Genomic DNA, 15,838 nt, shown 5'->3' with positions numbered 1-15,838 from the left:
TGGACAAACTTGGGTTGTTTCCTCTGGAGCGTCGGAGGCTGAGGGGCGATTTGATAGAGGTTTATAAAATTATGAGAGGCATAGATAGGGTCGACAGTCAGTGTCTTTTGCCCAGGGTGGAAACATCAAAAGCTAGAGGGCACAGGTTCAAGGTGAGAGGGAGAAAGTTTAAAGGAGATTTACAAAGCAAGATTTTCACACAGGGAGTGCCTGGAACACACTGCGAGGAGAGGAGCTGGAAGCAGATAAGATAGCCTCGTATATGAAGCATTTAGACGGACACATGAACAGGCGGGAAATAGAGGGATACAGACCTTGTGCAGGCAGACGGGATTAGTTTCATTCGACACCATGGTTGGTGTGGACATCGTGGGTTGAAGGGCCCTTTCTGTTTTGTGACTCTCAGGTTTAAGTTACAGAGAAGTGGGAAGAGTAAAGAAACAAAGATAATGTGGAGACTGAGTGACACAGGAAGTGTCAGAGAGGGTAGTAAAGAATTAAGTACAGAAGGACAACCACGTCTCACCGATGGGCAGAGCAGGTTGAGGGAATGGGTGGACTGTTCCAATAGCTTCCGTGTGACGGCCAATTCACAAGCAGCAATGTGGTAATGATCAGATAACCTGTCATAAATGATCACCTGCCTCTTGTCTCCCAACTCCACTCCTTCCCCTCCCCCACCTGCCCATCATCCTTCATCCCTCCTTGGTCCACCCATCACACACTGGCCCCTGTCTGCCCCCCTCCCCTCTCTATCTCCAATGCAGGGTCTCAACCCGAAACATTGACAATTCTTTCCTTCCCCCCCCTCCTCCATAGATACTGCTCGACCCACTGAGTTCCTCCAGCAGTTTGATTTCTTCTTGATCCAGATTATAACATCTCTTGTGTCTCTATAAAAATGAAAGTCTTTTGTCTCTGTTCTAACATGTTGTTTACTCCAGACAAAAAACTGCTCTATTCTTCTCTAAATCAAAGCAACCCTTGAGGGTAAATGGGGCCTCTTTAACATCTCACTGGGGACCCTGAACAATATAGGGCTCTCTCAGTCCTGGATAACGTGCACCTGGCAATATTGTTGGGACTGGGACACAGCCGCTGAGTCAGGGGCAAGAAATCCACACAGGGAGCATCAGCCAACAGACAAAGCAGTTACAATGCTGCAAAAAAGATTTTTTTTCACTATACATTATTTATGTATAATTTATATTGTGTGTGTTGTCTGTACCTACGTGCGTGTGATGCTGCTGCAAGCAAGTTTTTCATGGTACCTGTACCTCACCGTACTTGTGTACATGACAATAAACTCGACTTGCAAATTAAATTTCCAGGTCAGAATGAAATAACAAAAATTTTAAGGTTTTTCTGGAAATATTCAGCAGTGACAAAAAAACTGGGCAGGAGGTACGAAAGTCTGAAGTCCCACACCACCAAGTTCAGGAACAGATACTTACCTTCAGCCATTCAGATCTTGAACCAACCGGCACAACCCTAAACACTACAGTTTAGCAAAACTGTGACCATTTTGCACTAACATGGACTGCTTTTTTGTTCTAATTGTGTTCTTTCTTGTAAAAATTGTGTATAATTTATGTTTAATTAATGTTTATCTTGTGAATCCTGCTTATCTGATGCTATGTGTCTACGATGCTGCTGCAAGTAAGATCTTAATTACACCTGTGCACACATGGATTTGTACACAAGACAATAAACTTGACTTTGACTTCAATCTCAGGTTCCCATCAGTTTTAAGAAGACCACTATCATCCTGGTACCGAAGAAAAACAAGGTAACATGCCTCAATGACAACCGACCAGTGGCTATGACATCCACCATCACGAAGTGCTTCGAGAGGCTGGTCATGGCACGCATCAACTCCAGCGTCCCAGACAATCTCGACCCACTGCAATTCGCCTATTGCCGAAACAGGTCTACAACGGATGCCATCTCCCTGGCCCTACACTCAGCTCTGGAGCATCTGGACAGTAAAGACACCTATGTTAGACTATTGTTTATTGACTACAGCTCTGTCTTCAATACAATAATCCCAAGCAAACTTGTCACCAAACTCCAAGACCTAGGACTCAACACCTCCCTCTGTAACTGGATCCTTGACTTTCTAACAAACAGACTGCAATCAGTGAGGATAGGCAGCAATACCTCCGGCACGATTATTCTCAACACTGGTGCCCCGCAAGGCTGCATCCTCAGCCTTCCTGAGCTGGTCATTGACTTCAGGAAAGGGGGTGGTATACATGCACCTGTCTACATCAATGGTGCTCAGGTGGAGAGGGTTGAGAGCGTCAAGCTCCTGGGAGTGAACATCACCAACAGCCTGTCCTGGTCAAATCACGTAGATGCCATGGCCAAGAAAGCTCACCAGCGCCTCTACTTCCTCAGGAGGATAAAGAAATTTGGTTTGTCCCCTTTGACTCTCACCAATTTTTATTGATGCACCATAGAAAGCATCCTATCTGGATGTATCACGGCTTGGTATGGCAATTGCTCTGCCCAGGACCGCAAGAAACCGCAGAGAGTTGTGGACACAGCCCAGCGCATCACGGACACCAGCCTCCCCTCCTTGGACTCTGTCTTTACCTCTTGCTGCCTTGGCAAAGCAGCCGGCATAATCAAAGACCCCACCCACCCAAGTCATTCTCTCCTCTCTCCTCTTCCATCCGGTAGAAGATACAGGAGCCTGAGGGCACGTACCACCAGACTTAAGGACAGCTTCTACCCCACTGTGATAAGACTATTGAATGGTTCTCTTATACGATGAGATGAACTATGACCTCACGATTTACCATGTTGTGACCTTGCACCTTATTGCACTGCACTTTCTCTGCAGCTGTGACACTTCACTCTGTACTGTTATTGTTTTTACCTGTACTACATCAATGCACTCTGTACTGACTCAATGTAACTGCACTGTGTAATGAATTGACCTGTATGATTGGTTTGCAAGACAAGTTTTTCACTGTACCTCGGTCGGTGGAATCCAGGAATAAAGGAGCAATATTTAAATCTCCCATATTATGTAATTGCAAGGTTCATGAATAAAGAATACTTTGGAAGAAAATAAATAAAGGGAACTCGCAGTACAAACAAAAATAAAGGGATCTCAATGTACAAACAAAAAAGTAAAGAATCTTAGAGTCACAGAGTGGTACAGCACAGAAACAGGCCCTTCGGCCCACCCTGTCCATGCCGACCTTTTTGCCCATCTACACTAATCCTATTTGCCCACATTAGGACCATATCCTTCTATACCTTGCCTATTTAAGTGTCTATCTAAATATCTCTTAAATGTAGTGATTGTGTCTGATTCCAACACCTCCTCTGGCAGCGAGTTCCAGATGTCAACCACTCTCTGTGTAAAAAAAACTTACCCCTCAGATCCCTTTTAAAACTCCTTCCTCTCACTTCAAACCTATGCCTTCTTGTTCTTGACCAGAACAGCACACAGTACTCCAAGGGCGGTCTAACCAATGTTTTGTGAAGTTGCAACACGGTAGTGTAGCGGTTAGCGTAACGCTTTACAGCACCAGCGAACCGGGTTCAATTCCGGCCGCAGTCTGTAAGGAGTTTTTACGTTCTCCCCGTATCTGCGTGGGTTTGCTCCGGGTGCTCCGGTTTCCTCCCACATTCCAAAGATGTACGGATTAGGAAGTTGTGGGCATGCTATGTTGGCGCGGGAAGTGTGGCGACACTTGCGGGCTGCCCCCAGAACACGCTGCGCAAAAGATGCATTTCACTGTGTGTTTCGATGTACATGTGACTAGTAAAGAAATCTTATCTTAATGTCCCAACTCTATGCCCTAACCTATGAAGACAAATGTGCCACATGCCTTCTTCACTGCCTTATCGACCTATGTTGGCACTTTCAGGGAACTATGGGCTTGGACCCTCAGGTCTCTCTGTTTATCAACATGCCTTAGGGTCCTACCAGTTAGATATATGTCTTGCCCCTATTTGACTTGCCAAACTGCACCACCTTGTACTTGTTGGGTTTAAACTCCACCCTCCAATGCTCCACCCAACTTGAAATACAAACAGAAGGATATAGAGAAACTGGAGGTGGTGCAGAGGTTTTCATGGATATGCTGTAAATGAAAATGAAAATACAGATGTCAGAAATCTGAAATGAAGACCAAAAATGCTGGAAACACTCAGCAGGTCAGGTGGTGTCTGTGAAGAGAGAAACAGAGCCAGGGTTTCATTTGGAAGAAGTGTCTGATCTAAGGTCTGTGTTCTGAAACAGTAACTGTTTCTCTTTCCACAGATGCTACCTGACCTGCCGAGTGCTTCCCCTGGACAGTCTCCAGAGGAGGTTGACAAGAATGATCCTGGGTATGAAAGGGTTAACCTATGAAGAGTGTTTGATGTCCCTGGACCTGAACTTGATGGAATTCAGAAGGATGAGGGGGAAATCTCATTGAAACCTACCAGATACTAAAAGGCCTGGATAGCGTGGATGTGGAGAGGATGTTTCCATTAGTAGGAGAGTCCAGGATCTGAGGACACAGCCTCAGTATAAAGGACTGTCCCTTTAGAACTGAGATGAGGAGGAATTTCTTCGGCCAGAGGGTGGTGAATCTGTGGAATTCGTTGCCACAGAGGGCTGTGGAGTCCAAGTCATTGGGTATGTTTAACACAGAGATTGATAAGTTCTTGATCGGTGAGGGGAGTTAAGGGTTTCAGCGAGAAGGTGGGAGAATGGGGTTGAAAAAATCAAATACCACATCTCATAATCAAAGACCACACCCACCCGGGTCATTCCCTCCTCTCCCATCAGGTAGAAGATACAGGAGCCTGAGGACACATACCACCAGGCTCAAGGACAGCTTCAGTCCCACGGAGATAAGACTATTGAACAGCTCCCTTATATGATGAGATGGACTTGTTTGACCTTGAACCTTATTGCCCATCTGCAATGCACTTCCCTATAGCTGTGACACTTTACTCTGTATTCTGTTATGGTTTTTACCCTGTACTACCTCAATGCACTGTGTAATGAATTGATCTGTACGAACGACATGCAAGACAAGTTTTTCACTGTACCTCGGTACAAGTGACAATAATAAACCAACACCAAAAAAAAGCCATGATTGAATGGTGGAGCAGACCCGATGGGCCGAATGGCCCAATTTTGCTCCTATGCCTTATGGAGTTATACTGCAGCATTTTCTGTTAATTGGTAGTTGGTTTACTATTGTCACATGTACTGAGATACAGTGAAAAGCTTTTACTTGCACGCAGGAATGCCAGGGTACACTCTCTAAAGAAGAAAAGGGTGAGAGGGACCTACAGAGGTCCTTGAACCAGTGAAGGGTTTGGTAGATGGATTTCAGTGAGAATGTTTCCACTAATGGAGGGAAGCACATCCAAAGTCTATCAACATAATATTTTCTCTCTTCTCCTCCCTCTCCCGTTAGGCAGAAGATACAAAAGCCTGAAGGCACGTACCACCAGGCTCAAGGACAGCTTCTATCCTGCTGTTATAAGACTATTGAATGGTTTCCTATTACAACAAGATGGACTCTTGACCTCACAATCGACCTCGTTGTGACCTTGCACCTTATTGTCTGTCTGCACTGCACTTTCTCTGTAACTGTAACACTTTATTCTGCATTCTGTTATTGTTTTCCCTTGAACTACTCAGTGCACTGTTGTGATGAAATGATCTGTATGGATGGTATACCTCGGTACATGTGACAATAATGAACTGATTTACCAATTTACCAAAGAACCCAACAAACTTCCTTCCCCAAGAAGCTGTGAGAACGTGGAGCTCACTCCCACAGGGAGTGGTTGGGACGGACATAGTCAATGTATTTAAGGAGAGGCTGGACGGGTGTCAAGGGGGGAAAGAGAATGAAAATCCTTCATACTACCTCAGGTTATGGAGAGCATCCTGACTGGTTGGAGCACCGCCTGGTACAGAGCCTCCAACGCACAGGATTGCAAGAGGCAACAGAGGGTTGTAGACTCAGCCAGCTCCAACACGGGCACAACCGTCCCTACCATCGAGGACATCGAGTTTGTACCTTCTCACCGTGTCTGCGTGGGTTTCCTCTGGGTGCTCCAGTTTCCTCCCACATTCCAAAGACTGTTAGGAAGTTGTGGGCATGTTATGTCGGCGCCAGAAGCGTGGCGACACTTACGGGCTGCCCCCAGAACACTCTACGCTAAAGATGCATTTCACTGTGTGTTTCGATGTACATGTGACTAATAAAGATATCTTATAGAATGTAGAACACTACAGCACAGTACAGGCCCTTCGGCCCACACTGCTGTGCCAACATTTTATCCTGCTCTAAGATCTATCTAACCCTTCCCTCCCACATAGCCCCCTATTTTTCTATCATTCATGTGTATATCTAAGAGCCTCTTAAATGTCCCTAATGTATCTGCCCCCACAACCTCTGCCGGCAGTGCGTTCCACGCACCCACCACTTTCTGTGTAAAAAACTTACCCCTGACATCCCCCTTATACCTTCCTCCAATCACCTTAAAATTATGTCCCCTTGTGTTAGCCATTTTCACCTTGGGAAAAAGCCTCTGACTGTCCACTCGATCTATGCCTCATCATCTTATCCTGTCTTCAAGAGGTGATGCTTCAAGAAGGCAGCACCTACGATTTGAGGGCTCTCGCCATCTGGGATATGCCTACCATCGGGGAGGAGGTACAGGAGCCTGAAGACCTAGACAATGATTCAGGAACAGCTTCTTCCCCTCCGCCATCAGATTTCTGAATGGTTCATGAACGCTGACTCATTATTCCTTTTGTTTTGCACTATTTATTTATTTTTTAAACGTATATTTTTATGTCTTGCACTGTACTGCTGCTGCAAAACAACAAATTTCATGCCATATGTCAGTGATAATAAATCTGATTCTGAGACAAGGCGGGAAGAGGAGCATAAATGCTAGTATGGACTAGTTGGGCTGAATAGCCTGTTTGTAAGATAAGATATCTTTATTAGTCACATGTACATCGAAACACACAGTGAAATGCATCGTTTTGCGTAGAGTGTTCTGGGGGCAGCCCGCAAGTGTCGCCACGCTTCTGGCGCCAACATAGCATGCCCACAACTTCCTAACCCTTACGTCTTTGGAATGTGGGAGGAAACCGGAGCACCCGGAGGAAACCCACACAGACACGGGGAGAACGTACAAGCCCCTTACAGACAGTGGCCGGATTTGAACCGGGGTCACTGGCGCTGTAACTGTGTTGCACGAACCACTACACCACTGTGCCCACCTGCGTGTGTTTATCTCCTCCATATGGTCTAACCAGGCCAGGAGAGAGGGTTAGTTAGCATTATTACCTTTGGGTCTTATGTAGGTAGAGGGAGGAGGGGGTGGTGGCAAATGGTGGATGCTTCTCTTGTCAGTATGCCCCCTCTCTTGGAGGGTCAGTGGAGAGGAGCAGGGGTCAGGGGTGATGCCACAGAAACACAGGAAACTGCTTGAATCTGGAGCAACAAACAACCTGCTGGAGCAACTTAAGTCCTTGGTGCAGTCCTCCACACCTGAAATGTCCACAATTCCATTCCCTTCCCACAGATGCTGCTCGACCCGCTGAGCTCCTCCTGCTGGTTGTTTGCGGTGATGCCACATGCGGTCGAATAGCCGGCCAATCCCTCCTCGCGAAAAGTCACGAGTTTGAAAGGTTGGGCTTCAAAGCAGCTGCACCCTTACACCAAACGGCTGGAAACGCGCAAGAATAATTGGACTGGAGTCAGGTTCCCCCAGAATAATCCTCTCCCCCAAGTCCATCCCCCCTCCTCCTTTGACCAAGCGGCTAAACCCAACCCCCCGAGCGACTTCCAGGAACTGCCTGAGGTACCCAATTAATTATTAAAAGTAGTTCCAGCGAATTGAGGTGCGTGGCTTCCTCTAATGTCATAAAACGGGTTCTGATGTAAATATTCGGCAGTCAAGGCTGGCTCGGGGATCTGGAAGGAGGTATGAGGCGAACAAAAAACGGGGATTTAAACATTAAGAGTTTAAATGCTTCTTGCTTTTCGATTTCACCCTGTCAATTTCCCTGCAGCTTCTGTGTAACCCTTTTGTGGATGTGAACGGCTTATTTGAATGACGGACGTTGTCGGTACGTTTCTTAAAATATAAATGTATATTTCTGGCAAATGATTGCCCAGTGACGTTTGCAGATAACTGTCAATAGCAAATGGACTGGGTGTATTAGATGTGTCCCTGCATAATTTAAACAGAATATGTAAGCCTGATGCTTGCCAATAATTGTAGCTGTGGTCTGAGATGGTGCAAATGTTCACTGCTGTTTCATGTTTGCATTCAGTGGCTGGCGATGGGGAATGAGATCTGAACTCATTTTGTTCCCTTTATAAGGAGGAGGTCTTGTGTTTGTGTGTTCTGATGGGGAGTGTGATTCAAGCTAGACAAAGGGGCAGTGTGATTAGAATTTATTCCTCTCTGTGTGGATCTATCACCCAGTTCTCCACACTGAATTGTGGATCTGTGCCAGATTTTTATGCTGTGTGTGGAGGGATAATATCTAAAAAGATCACCCTTTTCCCCCCTCAAGATTCCCCACTAATCCCTAAACCCCAGCCATGGATGGAGACCACCCTGCTAATTACTGCCCTGTTCTCGTTCCAAGAACAATCCCCCTTCTGTTAGACCAAGCTAGCGTAGCTCTGAGCTTTCCTTCCATTGCCCTGCTATTGGCAATGGCCCCAGTTTGTGTTCACTGGTGTCTGTAGTGTGTTTGGTGCAAGAATAGTGAGAGTGTTTGCACATGGTTTACAGAAGTGTGTGCGTCCCCATCCACTGCAGGAGCTGGGGGGTGGGGATTGTCCTGGAGTCATACAGCACGTAGACAGCCCTTCGACCCAATATGTCCATGCTGACAAAAGCTGGTCCCATCTAAGCTAGTCTAATTTGCTTGTGTTTGGCCCATATCCCTCTAAACCTTTCCAATTTGTGTACCCGTACAAATGTCTTCTAAATGTTCAAGTTTATTGTCATGGGCATACATACCCAGGGGATAAATGCCATGAAAATTAGATTTTTGTAGCAGCAGCACAGTACGTTATAAACATAACTTCACAGAAACTTAAATTTACGTAACTTACATAACAAAATTAAATAAACATAAACAACATGTTATTATTGTACTGGCCTCAACCACTTCCTCTGACATCTCATTCCATTAATGCACCCTCCTCTGTGTGGGGGAAAAAAATGCCTCAAGTCCCTTTTAAATCTCTCCCCTCTCCCCTTAAACCTATGCCCTCTAGTTCTTGATTCCCTTTCCCTGGGAAAAAGACTGTGCATTCACCCTATCTATGCCCCTCAAGGTTTTATACACCTCCATAAGGTCACCCCTCATTCTCCTAGGTGACAATGAGCAAAGTCCTAGCCTGCCCAACCTCTCCCGATAGCTCAGGCCCTCAAGTCCTGACAACATCCTCGTAAATCTTCTTTGGACACTTTCCAGCTTAATAACAACCCTTGACCTCACAATCTACCTTGTTATGACCTTGCATCTGTCTGCACTGCCCTTTCTCTGTAGCCGTAACACTTTGTTCTGCACTCTATTATTGTTTCACCTTGTACCACCTCAGTGCAGTTAGAACATAGACCATTACAGCACATTACAGGCCCTTCAGCCCACGATGTTGTGCCGACATTTTATCCTGCTCTAAGATCTATCTAACCCTTCCCTCCCACATAGCCCTCCATTTGTCTATCATTCATGTGTCTATCTAAGAGTCCCTTAAGTGTCCCTAATGTATCTGCCCCCACAACCTCTGCCAGTAGTACATTCCATGCACCCACCACTCTCTGTGTATAAAAAAGAAACTTGCCCTTCACATCCCCCTTATATCTTCCTCCAATCACCTTAAAATTATGTCCCCTTGTGTTAGCCATTGTCGCCCTGGGAAAAAGTCTCTGACTGTCCACTCGATCTATGCCTCTCATCATCTTGTACACCTCTATCAAGTCACCTCTCATCCTCCTCCTCTCCAAAGAGAAAAGCCCTGGCTCACTCAATCTATCCTCATAAGACGTGCTCTCCAATCCAGGCAGCATCCTGGTAAATCTCCTCTGCACCCTCTCTAAAACTTCTACATCCTTCCTATAATGAGGCGACCACAACTGAACACAATACTCCAAGTGTGGTCTAACTAGAGTTCTGAGGAGCTGCAACATTACCTTGTGGCTCTTGAACTCAATACCCCGACTAATGAAGTCCAACACTCCATACACCTTCTTAACAACCCTATCGACCTGCGTGGCAACCTTGAGGGATCTATGGACGTGGACCCCAAGATCCCTCTGTTCCTCCACACTAAGAGTCCTGCCATTAACCTTGTATTCTGCCTTCAAATTCAATGTCCTGAAGTGTATCACTTCACACTTATCTGGGTTGAACTCCATCTGCCACTTCTCAGACCAGCTCTGCATTCTATCAATATCCTTTTGTAATCTACAGCAACCTTCTACACTATCCACAACACCGCCAACCTTTGTATCATCAGCAAAATTACTGACCCACCCTTCCACATCCTCATCCAAGTCATTTATAAAAATCACAAAGAGCAGGGGTCCCAGAACAGATCCCTGTGGAACACCACTGGTCACCGACCTCCAGGCAGAATACGTTCCATCTACCACCACCCTCTGTGTTCTATGAATGAGCCAATTCTCAATCCACACAGACAAGTTTTCCTGGATCCCATGCCTCCTGACTTTCTGAATGAGCCTTCCATGAGGAACCTTATCAAACGCCTTACTAAAATCCATGTACACCACATCCACTGCTCTACCTTCATCAATGTGCTTTGACACATCCTCAAAGAATTCAATCCAGGCTCATGAGGCTCGACCTGCCCCTCACAAAGCCATGCTGACTGTCCCTAATCAGCCTATGCTTCTCCAAATGCCCATAAATCCTGTCTCTAAGAATCTTCTCCAGTAATTTGCCCACCACTGAAGTAAGACTGAATTGTCATGAATAGGTTGTGATGAATTGATCTGTATTGAATGGTATACAAGACAAGTTTTTCACTGTACCTCAGTACATGTGACAATTGTAAACCAATTTACCAATTTTGGTCTTTCCTGTAACAGGGTGACCAAAACTGCACACAATACTCCAGATGTGGCCTTACCAATGCCTTGTACAACTGCGACACAAATCCCAACTCCTGTACTCAATGCCCTGTCAAGAGGGAACCCCTCATCATTGTAGTTGTCAGTGATGGTTCGGTGGGAGTGAAGTTTGCGTGTGTTCACGTCCCACCTCCAGGCAAGCACTTTGCGGGCACTGCCTTTTGGGTGAGATGTTGATCTCAGCAGGGGAGTAGGGGGGAGAAAGTTAGGAAACGTTTCTTCCTGCCAAAGGTGGTAAAAATCTGCCAAAAACTCAACCCGAAAAGTGTCTGGGGTGGGCCTAAAGTGAGAATGGTACTCCCCTCTCTGGGGCGTGTGACCAGTCATACAGAAAGATTACAGGTAAGTAGAGCCAGGTCACACACTAGCCACAAATTCCATAATTCCTTTCGACATTGAGGAAGGACATTCGACCTGTCAAGTCCATGTTGATTCACAAAGCAGTCCCATTCCCCAGCTAATTCCCTTTATAACTTATCCCCACATTCCCATCAATGGGCAGGCACGGTAGTGTAGCGGTTAGCATAACGCTTTACAGCGCCAGCGACCTGGGTTCAATTCCCACTGCTGTCTGTAAGGAGTTTGTACGTTCTCCACGCGTCTGCGTGGGTTTCCTCCGGGTGCTCCGGTTTCCTCCCACATTCCAAAGACGTACGGGTTAGGAAGTTGTGGGCGTGCTACTTGGCACCGGAAGAGTGGCGACACTTGCGGGCTGTCCCCAGAACACTACGCAAAAGATGCATTTCACTGTGTTTCGATGTACATGTGATTAATAAAAATATCTTCTACACTCCCTACATGTGAGAGGCAATTCATAGCGGCCAATTGTTGGTACTGGAATTGGCTTATTACTGTCACTTGTACCGCGGTACAGTGAAAAACTTCGTTTTGCATGCCATCCATACAGATCATTTCATTACAACTGTGCATTGAGGTAGTACAAGGGAAAACAATAACAGAGTAAAGTGTCACAGCTACAGGGAAGGGAAGTACAGTGCAGGTCGACAATAAAGTGCAAGGTCAGCAAGGTAGATTGTGAGATTAAGAGTCCATCTCGTCATATAAGGGAACTGTTCAATAGTTTTATCACAGTGGGATAGAAGATGTCCTTGATCCTGGTGGTACGTGCCCTCAGGCTCCTGTATCTTCTGCCTGATGGGAGAGGGGAGAAGAGAGAATGACCTGGGTAGGTGGGGTCTTTGATTATGCTGGCTGTTTCACCAAGACAGCGAAGGTATAGACAGAGTCCATGGAAGGGAGGCTGGTTTCCGTGATGTGCTGGGCTGTGTCCACAACTCTCTGCAGCTTCTTGCAGTCCTGGGCAGACCAGTTGCCATACCAAGCTGTGATGTATCCAGATAGGATGCTTTCTATGGTGCATTGATAAAATTTGGTGAATGTCAAAGGGGACATTTCAAATTTCTTTAGCCTCCTGAGGAAGTAGAGGCGCTGGTGAGCTTTCTTGGCCGTGGCATCTACACGGTTGGACCAGGACAGGCTATTGGTGATGTTCATTCCTAGGAACCCGAAGCCCTCAACCCTCTCAACCTCGGCACCATTGATGTAGATAGGTAACCTCCCAACCTGTGTGTTTTTATTCTGAGGGATCACAGGGAGAACGTGCAAACTCCACACTAGCAGCACTGGAGGTCAGTATCGAACCTGGGTCTCTGGAGCACTGGGGTAGAGATTCTACTTGCTGCAATCCTGCATGGGCTCGGGAGGTGGACTGGATACCCCCCTTCAAAATGTTCCATTGACTTTCTAAGGGCATTGGAAGGTTAAGGAATAGTCAGGTAGGGTATAAAGTTAAAACCAGGATCAACCTGAACCAAATCCAAACCTGACCCCAGCTTGAGGTCTTACATCCGTACAGCAGGGAAGCAGGCCATTTGGCCCATTGTGTCCATGTTGACCAGTGGGCACCCATCTGTATTAATCCTATTTCCTTGCAAATGGCCCAGGCCACATCCTGGTGAACTTCTCTGCACCCTCTCCAGTGCTATCACATCTCTCCTATCGTGTAGTGGTGGAACTTATTCCATACCTGACTGGGATCTGAAGGTGCTTTCAGTAAGGGGGACTTGCATTGCTGTCTACACATTTCTACTGCTCAAGATGGCAACCTAATTAAATTGCCCTCAGGAAGGTAATTGAGCTGTACTGGCATGGCACCACCCATCCCAAACGTTATACACCTGATGTCAGCACAGATTATTGACCAGGGCCAGGGAGCCAAACTCTGTTGAGGGGGCATTTAATCAAAATGTGAAGAGAACTGGTGGGGAAGATAGTGAGGAACTATATTTGCTCTTGTACAGTTCTGGATCTAGGTACAGGGTTGAAAGAATAGAGCCAGGGCTTTCCAGAGTGAAGTATTTCCATACGTCATTGAAAGAGGCCATTTGGCCCATCAAGCCTATGCCAGTACATGGAGCAATCCCATTCCCCCACTGATTTCCCCTGTAACCCATTCTCCCCACATTCCCTTCAATCGCCCTCTTTCCACCTCCCCGTCTCCAGATTCTACCCCTCACCCACACACTGGGGACAATTTACAGTAGTCTGTGGAGGAAGGTTCCAAATTTCTCGGAGAAGTGGGCTAGTGAAAACTGCTGCCTCACAGTGCCGGAGACCCAGGTTCGATCCCGACCTCTGACGCTGCCTGCGTGGAGTTTGCACGTTCTCCCTGTGACTGCGTGGGTCTCCCCTGGGTGCTCCGGTTTCCTCCCACATCCCAGAGATGTGCAGGTTGGTCACTAAGTTGCCCCAGTGTGTGTGTGTGTGGTGGGGGTGTAGAATCTGTTGGGGGGGGGGGATGGTGAGATGATGAGAATGTGGGGAGAATAAATAGAGGAATTAATGTAGGATGTGTAAGTGGGGGGTTGATGGTCGGTGCAGATTCCGTGGGCGGACTGGACTGTTTCTTTGCTGTATCTCTCCATGACTAACTTCCATTGAAAAGAGGAAGCAGTTAAAAAATCTGGTGAGTCTGAAGTTACATATAAGCCCAGTTGGGTAAGGATTTCTAGTCAAGATTGTGCAAAAAAAATAACAAGGCAGTGTTCATGGGTTCATGGGCCGTTCCTTAATCTGATGGTGGAAGGGAAGAAGCTGTTCCTGTATCGTTGAGTGTGGGTCTTCAGGCTCCTGTACCTCCTCTCCAATGGTAGTAACGAGAAGAGGGCATGTCCCTGGTGATGAGGGTCCTTAGTGATGGATGTTGTCTTCTTGAGGCAGCGCCTCTTGAAGATGTCCTCAATGGCAGGGAGGGTTGTACCCATGATGGAGCTGGCTGAGTCTACAACCCTCTGCAGCCTCTCGTGATCCTGTGCATTGGAGCCTCCATACCAGGCAGTGATGCAACCAGTCAGGATGCTCTCCACCATACATCTATAGAAATTTGTAAGAGCCTTTGGTGACATACCAAATCTCCTCAAACTCCTAACAAAGTAGAGCTGCTGGCATGCCTTCTTCATGATTGGATCAATGTGTTGGGCCTAGGATAGATCCTCCGAGATGGTGACACCCAGGAACTTGAGTGAAGGGAGTCTAAAGCTAGAGGGCATAGGTATTTAAATATATTTTAAATAGAAATATTTAAAGGGAATCTGAGGGGCAAGTTTTTTGCATGAGGTGTCAGAGAAGGTGGTGGGGAGAGATACAATTGCAACTATATCGATATTTATAGATGTTTATCTATATTTATAGACAGCCAGCGCCTCTTTCCCAGGGCACCAATGCTCAATCCAAGAGGCCATGGCTTTAAGGTAATGGGTGGGAAGTTCAAGGGAGACGTCAGAGGGAGGTTTTTCGCCCAGAGAGTGGTTGGGGCATGGAATGCGCTGCCTGGGGTGGTGGTGGAGGCTGATACATTGGTCAAGTTCAAGAGATTGTTAGATAAGCATATGGAGGAATTTAAGATAGAGGGATATGTGGGAGGAAAGGGTTAGATAGTCTTAGGAGTGCTTAGGTTTGAAGGTTGGCACAACATGGTGGGCCGAAGGGCCTGTATTGTTCTATGGTTCTATGCAATGTTTAAAAGGCAGTTGGACTGATACTTGGGTAGGAAAAGCGTAGAGGGAATTGGGTCTCAAACAGACGAATGGAGTTAGCATAGATAGGCATCACGGCTGACATAAACAAATTTGGCAGAAGGGCCCGTTTCTATGCTGTACAACTCTGTGATTAGCTTTCTTTTTTAAAAAAAAACAAAACCAGTTGAATTTAAATTCCACACTTGCTGGAATGGGATTTGAACATGTCTGTCCATATCCATGGCTCGGATGTCTAGTCCAGTAACTTAACCATTGCACCTCTCAGCCCCGACAATTATCTTTGTTGGATTTAGATGCATTTCCGAGAATGCTTGAATGAACTCAGTCACTGAGCTCTCGGGTAGAGAATTCCAAAGATTTGGGTGAAGAAATTACTCTTCATCTCTGTCCCAAATGGCTAATCCTGCATCCTGAAACTGTGTTCCCTGGTTCTTGATTCCCCAGCCAGAGGAAACGTCTTCCCTGCAACCAGCCTGTTGATCACTATACAAATTTTGTAAGTTTCAATTAAATCTCTTAACTTTAGAGAAGACGGTCTTGGCCTAATGAATCTCTTCTCGAACAGCAAGCCAGGGACCAGTCTAATGAATCTTTGCAACACATGAAAGCACTGGAGG

General features: G+C 46.3%; 2 protein-coding genes across 6 annotated transcripts in view; both read left to right on the top strand.

The window, feature by feature from the left end:
• The window catches only part of LOC127575722 (uncharacterized), a 30,880-nt gene extending 28,123 nt beyond the window's left edge, over positions 1–2,757 (top strand). The window contains exon 2 of the mRNA XM_052025722.1: positions 1,736–2,757. Within this exon, the coding sequence (XP_051881682.1) occupies positions 1,823–2,452 (630 nt within the window). The 5' untranslated portion in view covers positions 1,736–1,822 and the 3' untranslated portion in view covers positions 2,453–2,757. The remainder of the gene's footprint in view (positions 1–1,735) is intronic.
• Positions 2,758–7,670: 4,913 nt separating this feature from the next.
• The window catches only part of LOC127575710 (kelch-like protein 24), a 29,216-nt gene continuing 21,048 nt past the window's right edge, over positions 7,671–15,838 (top strand). The window contains exons 1-2 of one of the 5 annotated variants that reach the window (XM_052025696.1): positions 7,717–7,971; positions 8,060–8,116. The gene's annotated coding sequence lies outside the window, so the exon portion shown is untranslated. The other 4 variants (XM_052025699.1, XM_052025698.1, XM_052025697.1 and 1 more) reach the window with 4 other exon arrangements.

Source organism: Pristis pectinata, chromosome 11, assembly GCF_009764475.1.
Source record: "Pristis pectinata isolate sPriPec2 chromosome 11, sPriPec2.1.pri, whole genome shotgun sequence".
NCBI classification, from domain to species: domain Eukaryota; kingdom Metazoa; phylum Chordata; class Chondrichthyes; order Rhinopristiformes; family Pristidae; genus Pristis; species Pristis pectinata.
This window is presented reverse-complemented; position numbering and strand designations above follow the sequence as displayed.